The 16,985-nt window shown below is 37.8% G+C and overlaps 1 protein-coding gene across 8 annotated transcripts in view; it reads right to left on the minus strand.

Annotated features, from left to right (window-relative positions):
- The window catches only part of KIF1B (kinesin family member 1B), a 125,256-nt gene that overhangs the window by 62,234 nt on the left and 46,037 nt on the right, over positions 1-16,985 (minus strand). For 4 of the 8 annotated variants that reach the window (XM_081146117.1, XM_081146116.1, XM_081146114.1 and 1 more), the window contains exons 11-18: positions 16,883-16,961; positions 15,983-16,125; positions 15,039-15,080; positions 12,096-12,307; positions 5,495-5,574; positions 4,356-4,431; positions 1,241-1,320; positions 656-762 (exon numbers count right to left, since the gene is read on the minus strand). In XM_081146117.1, the coding sequence (XP_081002243.1) occupies positions 656-762; positions 1,241-1,320; positions 4,356-4,431; positions 5,495-5,574; positions 12,096-12,307; positions 15,039-15,080; positions 15,983-16,125; positions 16,883-16,961 (819 nt within the window). The remainder of the gene's footprint in view (positions 1-655; positions 763-1,240; positions 1,321-4,355; positions 4,432-5,494; positions 5,575-12,095; positions 12,308-15,038; positions 15,081-15,982; positions 16,126-16,882; positions 16,962-16,985) is intronic. The other 4 variants (XM_081146119.1, XM_081146118.1, XM_081146115.1 and 1 more) reach the window with 1 other exon arrangement.

The following is a 16,985-nucleotide window of genomic DNA, read 5'->3' on the forward strand; positions in this document are numbered from 1 at the left end:
AATAGCTTGTTTTAGGGCCATAGCCAGGGATGTGGCTAAGAAAGATAGATTTCAATGAATTTGACAAACTTCAGAAGATACAAAATCTCAGTTGTGCTGAGATCTGACAGTTCAGTCTATAAAAACTGAAAATCATCAGAAATCTTAAGTATGAGATATAGGTCATAACCAGAAACTTAAAACCAAAAGCTAATATTTTGATTAAGGAATGAATTATATAGCACAAAAATAGGATTAGATTGCTATTGTTTTGTTAATAACCTGGACAAAATACAAGATTGACTTTTTCTTCCTTTTTAGATAAAATTCTACTGGGTTAATAAGGCTAGATAGAGGTCCTTCAAATCTCCCACCACTAGGATATTTGTTCCCTTCTTACTTGTCTATCAAATAATTAACATTCAAGACCAAGCCTAACTGCCTATGTCCTGCTCAGTTCTTGGCAGTAACAAAGGGCTCCTTTTGTCCAGGCTATTTTCATGGAAAGTAGCTCTGCCTGTCCCTGCATTTATAAGCAGCCCAGGTTTTTCCATTTTCAAATACTGGACTGTCTAAGAAAGTATCACTGAAAAAGACAGGAATACCAAGTCTTGTGGGTGGATTTCCCATAACATAGAATGAAAAGTTGTTGAAAAGCTAAGCCAAGGACTCTCACCGTCCCCACTGTTGTTTCTCTCGCTCCGGAAGATACAATGCTCTTCTTTAATGTGAGCCCCACTCAGCACGATGTCCTGGCGCCGCTCAGCATCTGCTTGGCCAACCCTGAACACAAGGGAAAGTGTTTCCCAGGGAAATTCAGACACACAAAGCACTACAAACAATGAACCTCTTTCTCCCATAGAATATTCTTTAGTGCGTACAAAAAAGTTATCACCTTTTTTATCAGAGGCTTTCAACTGCAAATTCTATTTTCATATATGGTCAACCTCCCTACATCAGAGTAAGAAACCAAGGAACAATGATGCACCAAGGTAACTCACACAGCACTATAAAAAGACATGAATGGACTAATCTCCCTAATGAATTTATGTAAGAAGGAAAAAATTTTACTTAGGATCTTTTAGGGGAAAACTCCATCTTAACTGGTTCAGCTGGCTAAAACATGTAATTTGGGAAGAGCAGAGGGGACAGTTTATAACTATTTCAAATAGAAAAACAGCAAATCATTACAACTTCCTTTTGTTCGTTCAATCATCTAAGAGAAAAGAAAACATTAAGTGACCAAAAGAAACAAATATACCTTGTAATTCCATCTTTGATGTAATAAAGCAGGCATTCCGACATCAGTGGGTCCTCATTGAGGTTAACAAGATGTGGGGTCTGGAAAAGGTTACAGATTATCAGTTGGAGCAAGCCCCCTGAGAGAGCTGTGACAACAGGAGACTGATGTCTACCCATAGTGGCTGGACACTGCCTTCCTTCCTAGTTGAATTCCCTAATAAACAGAAAATACTCTCTCCAGGCCTTCCCGAACTGCACTGATACATTCTATCTAAAAACATGAGTGCTGGGATAAAGAACAAGATCCAGTTCTTGGTAAGGTCAAAACATTCAGAACACAAAAGAAAAATTAGGACAGGCTAGTTTCTCTGGATGGGTAATCATAATCTTTGTAAACACTCGGACAAACACCTTGAAGGGTAGCAGAATATGCCACCCCAAAATATGCCACTTTAAAGTATTATTTTGAGCTGTAGGCACCTGAAAAACAGCCAATGCCGAGAGAGACTTTCTCTGAACTCCCCTTATCTGCCTCAACACAGATTATCCGAAAGGAGCTCAACGGTCATAAATCCTTCCAGGAGTTTCATTAACCAGGGAAGATGGACTCTTATCACAGGCGAGGCGGCCAGGAGTCGACACCACACCCAGACAGACTTTGTCACAAACCATCACACCTCCCACCTACTCCCATCCATCTTCCCTAAAAACCATTTCCTCTCTCCCAGAGGCCTACACTTGCCCTCCCCTTTCCCTATTAAGATAATATCTAAGCCTGAACTCTAAGCCACATCAAGGAGCTACTCATTTTTCCCTGGGTATCTCCCATGTACACATAAGGTAGACATGTTAATTAACTTTGTTTTTCTCTTGTTAATCTATCTGTCTTTTATTACAGGGCTCTCAGCCAAGAACTCAGAAGGGTAGAGGGGAAATTATTTTTCCTCCCCTATAATTCCAATAAATATTTAATTTTTCATTCGCTTTATAAAAATGTCCCCACACCCCCACATCTCCCTCTGTAATTTTTATCAGGTCTTCCATGGTCCCAGTAACTGTCTTTAGTTTATCAATTAGTCTTTACCTTAAAGAAATTAAAATTACTAACATTCAATTAATATACACATCTTGTAAAAATCCTCTTCAGCTTCTAATCTTTCTAAAATCTTTTAAAAACAAACCTTCTTTGGTGAACATACCCTACTGGAATCCAAAAATAAATCACAAGGTCTTGGGGTCAAAATCTACTCAAGATAGTGTCAGCAAAAGTGGAAAAATGAAAAGAGAGTCAGATGAGAGGGTTAAAAAAGGAACTGCAAAAGGTGATTAAAAAGAAATTCGAAAAACCTCTACATCTTCTCAACTAGCATCTGCCTCTGCAGTCTGGGAGCTGGCGGGTTTGAGAACATCAAAGGCCTCTTCGGGCAGCACTCTTTAGAGCCCATCAGGACACTGGCCCAAGAAAAGAGGAATCTCTCAAACAGGTTCTATTTTCTCTTTTCTTGGGGGTTCTCTTAAAAGAACCCCCGCCGCCCGTTTTACTAAGGTATGATTGACAAATAAAAAACTGTATTTATTTAGGTTGAATGTGATTTTTAAAAGGTGTACAATGTGTCAATTTTATATATGCACACATTGCACAATGATTACCACAATCAAGTTAATACATAAGAAACAGGTTCTGACACTGAATTTGGATATGCTCAGTTTCCTGAGGAAGTCCAGAAAGTTAAAGCAGGGTGGGTATAATTAAAGTAAGAAAAAGGTTTGAAAACAGAGCTGTTTGGAATTCTGTGCTGTTTAAATCACAAAACTTACTCAAGTTATTTATGATTTGTGTTAAACACCGTATTTTTACAAGATGTTCTAGAACCACAGTTCTTAACACTGAAACATGTTATATCTTCAAATATACGTGTGTGTGTGTGTGTGTGTGTAGATAGATACACAGATAGACAGATACAAAGGCAACAATTTAAATTTTATCAAACCCGTAATTGCTAAAATCCTTACAATCATAGGTAATATATCTGAATAATGTCTTACTGAAGGGAAAACCTTTAAACTGTGAAAATCACTGACCTTAGGCAATACAAACATACACAATACTTTTACTATTGTTCTAGTTTTACACTATATATCAAAAATTTCTTTAAATCAATCTTCTTTGTTGAAAATAACACACTGGAATTTATTAAAAAGTTGTGTGAAAAACCTAACCGAAAGAATCCTAGCAATAACCACAAGAATATTTTATATCACATAAAACACAAGTACCAATTGAAAATGCCCTACCCATTCTAAGCTAATGTAGCTTAGATAGTGATAATGATCACTATCAGATCCTTACATGAAGATGTTTAAGTCTCCAATAGCCGACTGGAGGTCATTTGAAATGAATGACCATTTACTACTGTTATGAAGTATGTGCTTTGTACATCAATAGATGTTCTATTACTATACAAATAAGCACATAAAATAATCACTTGATAATATTTTCCAATATCTAACAAAAACTAAGAAGCAACTTAGTAAAAAAAACTACACACCTTACTATTCTAATTAACTAAAAGGTATGCACCACTTCATAACTATGATGATGTAAGCAGAAAGGTAACTACTGGAGTCTTTTTGTAACTGGGAAAGGACCAGAGGCTAGATGGTTGAGGACAGGAATTGTTTTGTGCAGTACACAGTGGTCTATAACACAAACCGTAGAAGCACACTGAAGTGGTTATTTTTCTAAGCAAACCTGAACAGCTGAAATTGCCTCCAGAGAGTTATAAATCAGGGTTGCTGGCATCTGTGGGAAAGAGTAGCTAAACTGAAAGTAAGGTAAACTAGGTTAGGCTGGGAATTTAAGAGAAAGCAACAATGAAGATGATTAAACCTGCTGAATCATGACCAAAAGTTACAGATTTACTGCCTTGGGTTCTATTTTGTGAACAGTAAACATGACAGGCTGCCCTTGGACTGTAAAAAGAAATTAGAAATATCTGAAATTAAGTAAGCCAAGACTCAAGATTTAAAACAAAGGGAATGAGGGGCCAGCTTAGAAAGACACGAAGCACCCCAGTGACTAGAAAAGCAAAAAGTATTTCTGTTTGGTTGAGTTTCACAACATTATTTCCTACCTTTTTAGGTGAGAAAACCCCCAGAGTTCCTCCATCTTCCCGAATGGCAACTCCCATCTCAGCCAACAAGGCCTCTCTAGAAAAAAACAACAATTACATCAGAATACTAATATCAAAATGCAATTAAATCAGTCTAATATGAATTGAAAAGTAAAGCAAAGCAAAAACAACTGTCCATGTTTAAAGTCAGTAATACATATGCGAAAGAATCTGCTTTTCCCATCATTAGAGCAATTATTTTTAAGAGAAATGGCACATTCAAAATAAGTTATGTTCTTTTGCTAGGTAAAGCTATATTCACCCAAATAAGAACTTTGTCTCATCTGACTCTGGAGGTAGACAATAATTCTTAATAATATGTCTGTTTGTATAAAAAGGAAGGAAGGGACATTCCTTAAGGCTCTACATAAAACTCACCATTTCTTCAAAATCTAGGAAAGCAATCAGAAAGTAACTTTGAAAGATGGAGAGTATTGTCTATAAATGTGATTTTTGTGGAATGTTATGTTCCCATGCCCAGCATGATATTAGTTCAACAATTCTAGCTTAAAACCTTTAATAATAAAGTTCTAATTGTTTGATACATTTACTGTATCAATACATTAGAACTTACTTCTGCCTTATTTCTTTGAAAAGACAGAAACTGACATTTAAAAAATGTATACTTATTCCAATAGTAAAAGTATTATTTGGGGTTATGTTCACATTCAGGATAGAGATAGAATAGGGATTTTAAAAGTTTGCAACTCAAACTACTTCATTTCATGCCAAAGAGGTTCTAGAAAACTTTGAAAGACAATAATCAGAACAGCTTTTTTAATTTGGGCCTTTATCAAAGGCAGTCTCTTTGCAAATTAAACTCTATCCCTCAATATCTTCTATTTTTATATGCATCCCTAGCAACATGCAGTATGGTAACTACTAAAGCACCATGACTCCCTAAAGAACATTTAAATATGTGAATTTCACTTGAAAGTGTAAATTCATCTGGCCAAAAGTCCCCAGCCAGGCTTATTTTTTTGTTTTGTTTTGGGATAGAAGGTTTTTTGTTTTTAACTTCTATTTTATCTTTTCTTACTATAAAAGTAATAAAAATTCCCTAGAAAATTTAGAAACATCCCAGAGTTTAACCTCCTGACCTCTCCATTCTGATGGCCTCTGTTTTACGCAGCTTCTCTTCCCAGGTTTCATTCAACTCAGCAATGATCTTCTCTGATTCCTACGGGAGGAAGTCCACAGTTAAAGTGGCAAACAGTGTCAAAATTTAACACAGCATGTCTAGGAAGGAGACAGCAAGAAGCAGATGATGATGTCCTTTGAGAACATGAGGCAGAATCTAATATGATGAATTTTTTTCCTTTCTTAATATGTAAAGAAAGAATCATAAAGACTAGGCCTAACACTAAATCAATCCCAGATATATTAATTTTCTTAAATCCTAATAAAAATACCTTAATAGTGTGTGTGTTTATGTGAAGGGTAATATTAACACCCCAATATGCAAGGCACTATTTCTGACATCCACTTCTACAAACGAATAAAGTCCCCAAAGGTATTCATTGCTTTTGTTTCACTATAATTTCACGATAACACTGATGGGGTTCAGAACATGCTCCCCTAAAACATGGCATCTTGGAGTACTAAATATTTTAAGCTGAAGTAATTTGAAAAATGCTATGTGCAGGAAGGACTCTGATCTCCTCCTGAAGCAGGTTATTAGGGCCTCAGGAAGGGTGCCCTCCCTATACCTGGAGGAAAGGAGGAATCTGAACAAACAGGCCTTGATAAGTTTCCCCCCATTTACTATTTTTCGTTCACACCCCTCTGCTCTATCACATTTTCCCACAACGTTTCAGTCTTCATCAAGCTTAATGGTTATGTTTAACACTTCTTACAAAGATTCCTGTGTCATGTCAAATTTTTATTAAATAAATGTGTATGCTTTTCTCTTATTAATCTGCCTTTTGTCAGCGGCCACAGACAAGAACCTAGAAGGTTAGAAGGAAAAATATTTTTCCTTCCCTACAACACAATACCTTCTGCACACAAACCAATGCCCACTATATAAAAGTTTAGCACTAATCTCAATTGAAAGCATTTTGCCACTGAGTGACAACTTCCTAATTTCTTGTTGAGTGTTTAGTATACACCAAAAAATAAGAAATAAAACATCCTTCCTGCTCTTAAGGAGTTTACTGTATACCAAGGAGAGAGAGAGAAGTAACTGATGATTCATTTATTCAATAATTATATATAACCCAATTTTATGCCAAGCCCTATTCTAGGCAACTTAGGGGTATGGCAGGGAACAAAATCTCTGCCTGCATGAGACTTACATTCTAGTAAAGAGACTGAAATAATCAATTATAATCAATTCGTCAAGTATATAGTATGGCAGACTATAATAAGTGCTTTGGAGAAAAATAAAGCAAGGAAGGAAAGGAATGTTGGAGGGGTAGTGAGGGAGCAATGTGGAGCGGGGTCGTCAGGACGGGACTCACTGACAAGGTTCTATGTGAGCAGGTGCTGCCACGTGAGTGTATGAGGGAACAGGTAGGAAATGCCTGGAATTTTCCAGGAACAACAGTGTGGCTAGAGCAGCATGTTCGAGGACTGTGAGTGGGTGGGGTACAAGAGAACAACAGAGCACTGTGCTAAGTGCTAGAATTGAAGTATTAAAAGGTCGCTGGAGGGCGGGTGAGTCAGGGCTGAATGATGCTCATATCGATGAATGAAGGACAAGTAGCAACTGACTAATGGAGGGAGAGGGAGCATCAAAACGGGAGATAAGCCTATGCAAAAGGTAGGAGAAAATGCTATTTATGGAGACAAAATGAGAAAGATGATGATGATGATAATGTAATAACAGTGATGATAATACTGATAGTGATTAAAAAGTCTTAACAGTTCACAAAATAGTATGATTCATTTAACAGGCTAAGGTAAGAAGTCTCTGGGATCCCAAAACATAATTACATAGAGAGAAACTGTGACTATGTAACGCAATAAACCTTAGGTGTCTGGTGTTGGCAGAGGAGCACGTAAAACAGCCAAGAGTCAAGAGTCAAGGCAGCAGCTGCAAAAGCAAAAAATCACAGGAGTCAGAAGAAACAGACTGGAGAGCCCGATGACGATGACGACGACGATGATGGAGGAGGGGGAGAGGAAGAAGGGCAGTAACAGCAACAACTGTTATGACCACAACTAGCTAAGCTAGGCAAAGAGCACAACTAAGAACTACGAAAAGTTAGAACCAGCATGGGCGTCAGTAAGGTTGATACAAAAGGGGGCTATGTAGGAGGTGCACTTTCAGGAAAAAAAGGGGTCAGTTTAGGCTGGAACAAGTCTGAGGGTGGGGGGGGTGTGAAGAAAAGGAGACAAAACCATCCAATCGGCTCTCATTAACCCTCCAAACATGCACAGGCTGAGAACCACCTGAATGGCATCTCTACACAGTACTCCAATAGGAATGATTAATATGCAGCGCATGTGCAACTCTAAAGCTCAGTGAGGAACCAACATGCCACGAGAGAGGGCCAGCAACCAAGAAAAACCCATACAATTTCGGCAAGCAGTAAGCCAGCCAGGAAAGGAAGTGTGCCAGGTACCAAGCGGTCAATAGTGTCTATAATGCATCACAAAAGCTACTCAACAACTCTAACAGGGTAGTGTTAAATGCTTCTGCAAATAACTGTAAAAGGGCAAGCTGGCACCATAACCTATATGATATTAAGGCTTATTAATGACAGCTAGGTAGAAACCGTTATAGTCTCAAAAGGACAACTTTGAAAACAAAGAAACAGAATAGGATGCCCCTGACCAAACCAGAGCACTCATGCTAGTGCTTAGTACATGGGGCGGCCCACAGGCCACTGATGTTCGTTACGGAATACGAAGTGAGCCAGGGGATAGTTTTCTTCCCTGGTTGGTTTTCAGAAAAAGACCATGTCGAGCAGAGATTTATCTGGCTAGATTAAAGCAATTCTATTTTGGGACAACTGTAAACTCACCCTCCTAAGGAAGCAAAGTTACTGTCTAGGAATCCTCTTACCATTTTGCTGCCAACTCTGTGACCTCTCTAATTTTACTTTCCACCTGGAGGGTAAATCAGAATATGATCTCTTTGTAGAAAAGAGATTTCATGAGTAAGCTTTTATTTTTCAATACTGCTTCAAGTTGAAATGTTTATATTGTTCAGAACACTATTTTTAAAAACTTTGAAGAAAGGTTAGAAAAAATGATATTGAGTACCTTATCAACAAAACTTCAGTGCTGGGAAAACCATTTATTCCAGAACCATTCTAAGGATAAAGAAACTGAGGATCAGAGAAACTAAGCAGTTAAGCTGAGGCCACACTTCTTCCTGAGCCAGGTCTAGAACTGGGTTTCTTAACTCTTAGTGGTTTTTCTTCAAGTAAGGCAGAATTGATAGGCTTTAAAAAAATATTCTACAAAAAGCTCACCATAAGTCAATAAAGAGTGAAGGATATCCTTTCCTCAAGCCTGAATAACAAACAGTATGAATAAAACAGAGATGCCGACAGGATGACAGCTTTCAGCCTCTGAGTTATCAACTCACTCTGCAGGCAAGCCTGGCACAGTGGCGTCCAGTCTGCCCACAACCCACTCTAGAAGTCTACTTTAAGATGAAACCAAAATGGAATTCACACTTAAGAAATGAGGAGTTAAGGAGACTAAATCTTTAAAAGGTCCTTCCTTTCTACAGGTACTACACATTAAAAAAATCCCAAAAAGCAGAATGACATCAGGAACTTTTTTTTTTAAGCTCCAAGGAATACTGGGCTCAGGTGTCATTCAGCTTTAGTCTCAGATCATATATGTCTAGCAAAGTATACAGCACTGGTTAATAATTATGTTTATATGGCTAAATATAATTTAATCTCTTGGCCATGATTCAGTTATGGTGGCAGAGAAATCTACAAAACAAGTCAGAAAAATTTCCATGAAACAAATTAGTTTAAATTATGCTATTTAAAAGTTAAGTGCTTATACATGGAACATTCCTTGAAGCCATCAGATGGCCAAGGTTTTACTGTACTGAACACAGCATGCTTCATAAGTGAGTTGCAAGTGTGGGGCCCACGAGCTGCCTAGCACAGCATTTGCCCTACGTGCTTCTGTAATGGATATTTGTGGGTATTTATAGTACAAGCCTAAGCAATGGCACTCACAGTACTGACTTTGATGCCAGACTAATAAACAAGCACCAGAGCCACCACACAGTGGCTATAACTACATATTTAAAAACTTAATGAATAGGAATCTAAATCAAGGATACATACATTTCAACTCAGTTTGAATTGTAACTAAAAACTGAAAGCAATTACACGTCATTCTGTTTTGCCAGAGACGTTTATGAAGGTCTCAGGATATTATGATGGGGTAACACGGACCGACCTCTTCCATATGAAAATAGACTATTCAATGAACAAAGCTACAGCAACACCCTGTGTAAAAGTATTCTACCAACTGATCATTTTTTTGAGAAGCAAAGGGAAATAAAATGTTGGGAAAATGAACGGACCTCTTCTATTACTGTTTCCATTACGTTTTCTCCTACAGTGTCATGTCTTAGGAATGCAGCTCCTTCACACTCAACAATGAAATAATCCAAAAATGAGAAATTCTCAAGCATTTCTATCATAAAACCACCACCTTTCTGTGGATGCAGAATGTTATCTGCCTGCAGCATTAAAATGCAGGTCTGCCAGAATGAAATTCTCACCATTCACAGACCGAGAGCAGAACTAAGGCCCTTAGGCTTCAGTGAACTACTATGCTGTACAACTCAAGACTGAAGGCAAAGAAGCTATTTTCTAAAGGTAGGGAAAATGGAATATTTCATTCACGTTGGCTTAAAGGAGAATTAAAACGGAGAAATGTATCACTTTCTGATGATATTTAAAAGTTAAGTGCTTATACTTTCTGATGATAGTTTGTTTTGTTTTTGGTGGGAAGTAGGGAGGTTGGGGGGGGGGAAGGTTCCCTGCGTAACGGCGGTGTTATTCCCTAGGAACTATTTGGAAGACACTGGATGACCTAATTCTTCAGAATCTGGTTAATGCCTTGAATCCTAACATTCAACATTATTTTCAGTTGGACCCACTTGGCAGGTAGGAAGAAAATTCTCTTTTACATCAAGATGTGTGTTAAAGGAAAGTGTAACCTCATCTGTACACCAAGGCTTTTAATAAGCAAATAGTAAGATTCAAAATTCCCAAAGAGAAAGAACATTTTATATTAAATAGTAAGTGGGAGACTTCCGTTTACCTTCCCACAGAGCCCCTGCATGCCCCACAGGGGGTGCTGCACAGCACCTCTGTCACTGATGTCTACGTGATAAATTATGTGAGGAAAGCCTTCCTGCCCAGGGCTCCACTAAAGTCTTAATATTTCAAAGTTATTTTCACAACAGCAGAAATTACCCTTCAATTTGCATTGTGAAAAGATTTCTCGCTCCCTCTCCCTTTGCCAGGTATTTCAGAACTTCAGCCACTTTCCACTAACATGTTCTGGAGGAAGATACAAGAGTATTACTTTGGTTTCCAAAGCACCTTATTTTAGGAGTAAAATGCCAAGGGGAAAAAGGCAGGCTGATTAAGAAGTAGAAGCCCATTCTTCACATAAAAATCTTTCTCAGCCTCACCTGAAAACTGAAATGAAAGCATTTGCCATCTTCAGTTATCAAGCTTAATTCCTTTTAGTGGTGAAAAGACTCAGCAAACCTTTTCAATCATTAGTCTGTCAGAGTGTCACTGCTCTCCCCAGTCCCTGAAGGAGCAGCAGTCATGGATGCAAACGGAACTGTTAGCTGGCAGCATGAGGGCAACTTCCCTTGTTTTTCCTACTCTGGCACTACTGAACACAAAGGCCAAAAGATACGAATCAAACCATCATCCTGAAGTTGACAAGCAAGGAAAGAAAAAGCACCTGAGATGCTGTCACAGTGACTCGACAGATGGCACCACAGGTGACAACTGTCTGCTCTCACTGTAGTCATTGAGGGGGAAGGAAGAACCTATGAGTCAGTTGCTGTTCCTAACTTCCACATTCATGGAGAAAGGCAAGAAAGTACCTGGCCAAGCCAGCAACAGGCTGGGTAAGTAAAGCTGAGTGCCAGGGCAGGTGACCTGCACATGCAGGACTCAAGTGCACAGCACCAAGGCCTCTGACCCCATGTGTACCAGCCCAGGAGGAAACAGGCCTTCCCCGACAGTGACCGCAAGGTTCTAAGGCTTTCTATGGACTTCCAAAAGATGTCACTTCAAATGTCTGAATAAACCTGGTATTGCTTCTTGAATGTCCAAACTCTCTTTTAATTGTATATTATTTTACTAAATAAATGCATGACTCTACATAAAATTCTTCCAATGAAACCAAATGTTTTCAATGAATCAGCTTTCAACTAAATTTCTAGCTAAACAATTTCATTGTGACTTATAAACTACCTCAGAACTAATGGACATTTCTACTTATTAGTTACTTTGCATGGCCAACCTATGACCTGCCCTTGCATCTCTCACACTCTGCCTGGCCATGTTACACTCAAGCATTCTGGTTAACTGAAATTATCTTACAAAGTAGTAAATTCCATTTTCAGGGCACCTGTAAAAGTCAGAAAGCTCTTACATATGCTGAACCCAAATCTCAGTGATTTTTAGTCCGAATTCTGCCTTGTGGAACTACAGAATCCTTCTGTTCAGTCTGAATCTCACTCACCTTTAGACGTTCGATGGCTTCTTCTCCTCCAGGTGTAGACATGATTCTCTCCTGAATACTGGTCACAGATGTGAAGCCCACCTGACTACTGAGTGAGCAGGAAGATGAAGACGAAGTAAGGGACCCCATGGATGCTGTGGAAAAATTGCCAGGGCGTTGATTCTCAGAGGCTAGCAAGTACCTATGCTTATTGTTCTGAAAATCTTTCAGATCTGGGAGACGGAAAGAAGGGAAGGCAGAAAAAGTGGAAAAGAGGGAAAGGAAGAGAAAGAAAAAAGACAGGAAGGAACACCCGTGTAAGAAAGGAAAGCATTAAAGTGCCAAGACAAAGACGCGTTATAATACAAAGACAAGTTGTAACTGTTCTAGATGGCAGTTCTAAAACATGTCTGTCTTTAACACTGATATCCTAGAGGGTAAGAACTAATTCTGAATTTAGAAACTAAAAGTGCAGCATAGGTTAATGTTGTAGTATGTGGTAGGGCCTCAAAGGATAGTGCTTAGGCATTCTCCCTAAACAGCTTTGCTACATCCCTCCTGTTCCTTCTGTAGCTCCAAACCTACAATGCCTTAGATTCATACTACTAGTAAATGCCAGTAGCTTGTCACAGTAAGGGAAAAGCGACGACCACTTATTTATCAATAACAATACATATCAATCGGGCCCAGGGTTTTATAGCAGTCAGCAAAAATTCCCCCCAAAATGTTTCAGTTAAAACAAAAATCTGAGCACTTAGCAGTGTCCTTTGTTTAGCAACATTTCAAAATGTTAAAAAGAATTTTTTAAATACACCTTTTTAAAAAGGAGAGGTAATAGTAGAAATGACAGGAATTTTGTGTAAATCCCTGTTAGGAACTTAGGGCTGGCTGACTGACTGCCTCAACAGGGAAGAACAATTAGCAGATAAGTGAACGTGGTGTGGTTTACAGCCATCTGTCAGAGCGCACAAAAACCAAGGCTGAGGATTTGCTAAGGAAGGCTTTCGCTTTTCCTACCCGTACGACCGTGAGTCACTGGTGAGCCAAGTTCCCAGTGCATTGCAAAACGCAAGTTTTAGGAACATACTTTCATTTACTAAGGTCTTCAATAGAGCTGTAGATTTTGCTTCTAAACTTAGTTTGGGCAAACAAGCCACAAACAACAAAATTCTATAATCCACTGTTTGTACTTTTCTTCTGTAATCATCCTTCTCAAATAGACACCTGAGAAAAACCATAGGTACTGGTGCATTCCTATTTTTAAATTAGCTCATTTTTTAACTTGAGAAAATCTACACTCCTTAAGATTCACATCAAAACTAAGTTTTCCTTAAAGAATACAAGTCAATACCGATCAGAAAAAAATACTGTTAAGTTCTCTCTGGCCTATTGATCTCTAGTTAACCAAAGCCCATTCTTGAAGCCCCTTAAAACTAGTGATTGCTTCAAGACAGTTTGAAAACCACCATCTGCAAATACAGAACATAGGAAAACAAGCAAGTTTTAAAAGCAGGATAGGAACTGGAGCAAAAAAATTAGCCATCAGGTGATGGCAGCAAGGTGGGAAATAGGCAGGATGGAGTTAGACGGTCCAACTGATACATGCAGGCCCTAAAAGGAATTAAGAGTAGTAGATCGAAATGCAAATTCAGAAGTGGTCAGGGCTGCTTTCCTGCACGATACAGAATTAAATGTTAAGTCATGCACAGCTTTCAGGGAGATGCCACAGCTGCTCAGGAAAGAGCGAGGCAACAAGCTGGCAGCAGCACCTCTGGGAGCACAAAGCAAGAACAAGATGGTGTCTCCCACACTAGTGTCGGTCAGCTTTGGAAATCTCAGACAGAGCCATTCCAGTCCAAGAGTCACTCTGAGTTAGAATGTTTTGGTGTCCTCAAGGCCTAACTTCATCACAGCAGCCAGGGCTACATTTGGATTCTCCTATGTATTTCCTCACTCTCTGTCAAGCCAACAAATCAATAAAAACCTAAAACTGAACCCCCCCACATCAATATTCTTCATTTCTTCTAAGATAACAATTCCTCAATAAATTATCTTAAAAGGGTAAGAAATTATTTCCTCACCTACTTGATATATGTGGAAAGAGTAATGTGTGATTCTTTTAAAAGGTCCTCGTTTCAAGCACAAATTCTATTCATATAAGTTTTTATAATTTGTAATTCATGAAAAAGGAAAAATAAGTTTACCTAACTATCAAGTAAGCTGAGGCCCAAGATACTGAGGAAGCCAACTTAGCATAAGAACAGGTGAGGGCTAATCCAACATTCACAGAGCTGCTCAAGCACAGTCTCCCCAACTGGAAGTGACTATCTTTAATTAATTATACATACACTCAGGGTCAGAATTATACAGCTAAGTAAAAAGGATTTTTCTATTAAATAATCCAATTTGAAAGATCTCAAGAGCAAACAAGGTGTAATGCTGATTTAAAGCTAGGGCTCTGAGTTATACTACCCAACCTGACCACACAGAAACCATGGGATTTCAGTACCCAACTAACCACTCCAGGTAGCAGTGTTCTCATTGGTAAGTTGGTATAATGGAACTTCTTGAGTTACTGAAAGGATTAAATTAGATAATATATCCTACATAATACAACAGGGCCTGACATTATAAACACTTGATAAACCTGAGCTGCTATCATCACATCATCTATGACTTTGGATTCAGTTTAATCACGTAAGTAGAAAAACTGAAGGGTAGAAGCAACACAAGATTCTTAAGCCTCTTGACTTTATTCAAGACACAAACTGAGATTCAGCAAAGATTGCTTTGCTGACTGTAGAAGGGCAAAAATAGGATCATTTCTGAATCTACATACAGTATGCTCTGTCTGGGATTTCACAGTTAGAACTGCTGGCATGCAAAGCTCATTTTAAAGCTAATCCAGCAGAGACAGATTAGCAAATCAGAGTACTGGAAATGACCGATATATGAAATACACACATTTGCCTCCACTTCCAGAGTAATCATCGATCAATGGATCAACTGAAGGTAAGCAGGAGGGAAAATACAAGAAGGGTCAAAGTTCAGGTTCAGCCATGACACAGAGGGGGAACAGAGCAGTATTTTGGCATTTGGAGAGATGTAAATATTAACACAGAATATATTATCATTTTATAAACTGATTCATCTAAAATCAAGTGCTAATCAGTAAGACAAACTAAACTAGAAAACCAGAAGAGGCCTGGAGAATCTTATTAGAATTCCAAAAAATATAAATTAATTTTACACTCAAAAAAACATAAATATGCTGTATTAAGTAAAGTCAAATACTATTCTACTTGAATAATCTAGTTAACTCACTTAAGAAAACTTCTAATTAGACATTATGCCTCATCAGACATAAGTAGATTCATTTTAAAACAAATGAGTTAGATTAAAATTAGGTTCATTTTAAGACAACATTGTAAGAAATATTATCTGGAAGTCTAATTCTTGAACTTAAGATGAACTGGATATTCCCCCCTTCATATGTTCATAAGGAGCAGCGTAGGAAGCATTCACACATATATCACTGCTACTACATTAATCCAGAGAAGCCCATAACACAAATTCCAAATAACATTTTTATGAAGTGATTGGTTTCTCAGAATAAGCTTAACATTCCAAATAAATTTCACTGCTGATCTAAAATAGAAAACTAATAAAAATACAAGTAGTGACATATTCATGAAAAATTAATTACATGAGTTCAAATGGATATCCCGGTGCATACCATGTATATAAAAAATTCTGAGATAATTTTCATTGTTTTTCTTTTAGGAAGAAAAAAACAAAAAACCCTTTCACTACCATCTAGCTTCATCAAGTTCCTTAAATCTAAATTTAAATATAAGAACCCTGAAAAGGAAAGGATTAGATTTTGTATGGATCCTTAATTCACTTACTATCAATGATATCTCCCAGTCCCTGAGCACGAAGAAGGTCCTTCAGTCGAGTCACCTCCTCCTTCAATTCACGGACAAGCTTGGCATTGGGGTCCTCATTGATAACAGCATTGCATTTAATTTGTTTTGCACGATCTGCATATCTAAATCCAAAAAGATTCATTTTTGCCATTCCTCAGATGTTCTATTTCTCATAAGTAACATACCATTATTTCTAAAGCAAACAGCTTGAGTATTTACACATTTATGGGCCTTAATAATAATACATCTGTATAAAGTTTTACAGTACCTTATAAAGACGAAGAAAAAAGCTCAGATGAATTTAAGTGATTTACTCAAGATCACAAAGGATATAAATACCAGAGAAAGGGCTGAAAAATGATTTGTCAGACTATATAGTGTTCCTTTCATTATATCAAAAGTGTCTTTAATGAGAGAAGAGTTAAGGAAGTTTGAGATTAAAATAATGAAATCTATTCATATATAGAAATATTCTATTAAACGTTCTGTCACAAATTGTTTTTAATGCTACATTATTTTTAACGACTTGAGCGTTTCTATAATGACAACCACCAAAAGGGACACTTTTTATAAATATGAGTATTATAAAAAAAACTTTCACTATTATCTAAAAGTTATCCAAATATCTCACTTGAACAATTTTAATATTTTTCCTATGAAAAAGTTTCTGCCTTTCCCATTGAAACTGAAAACCATAAACAGGTCAATTCTGTTATAATAAAAATCTCTTTCTTCCCCTCCACATTTTCCCTGTTATGAGAAGGCCGAATCATTACTTACATAAATGACTACCCCACAGCGTAAGAAAATGCATGGCCTAACAAAATGACTTAATGTAGCATTGTGCTCTACTTAGCTATTGGAATCAAACTGGAGTACCTCAGAGTGCTCAAAGTTTCATCATAGTTGATATCTGCTGGGCTCAGAGCAGCAACCATTGCAGTCCGAGAATTGCCACCTAAAAAGATCAATCATGATTTAT

Source organism: Miniopterus schreibersii (assembly GCF_964146895.1).
Source record: "Miniopterus schreibersii genome assembly, chromosome: 8".
Lineage (NCBI taxonomy): Eukaryota > Metazoa > Chordata > Mammalia > Chiroptera > Miniopteridae > Miniopterus > Miniopterus schreibersii.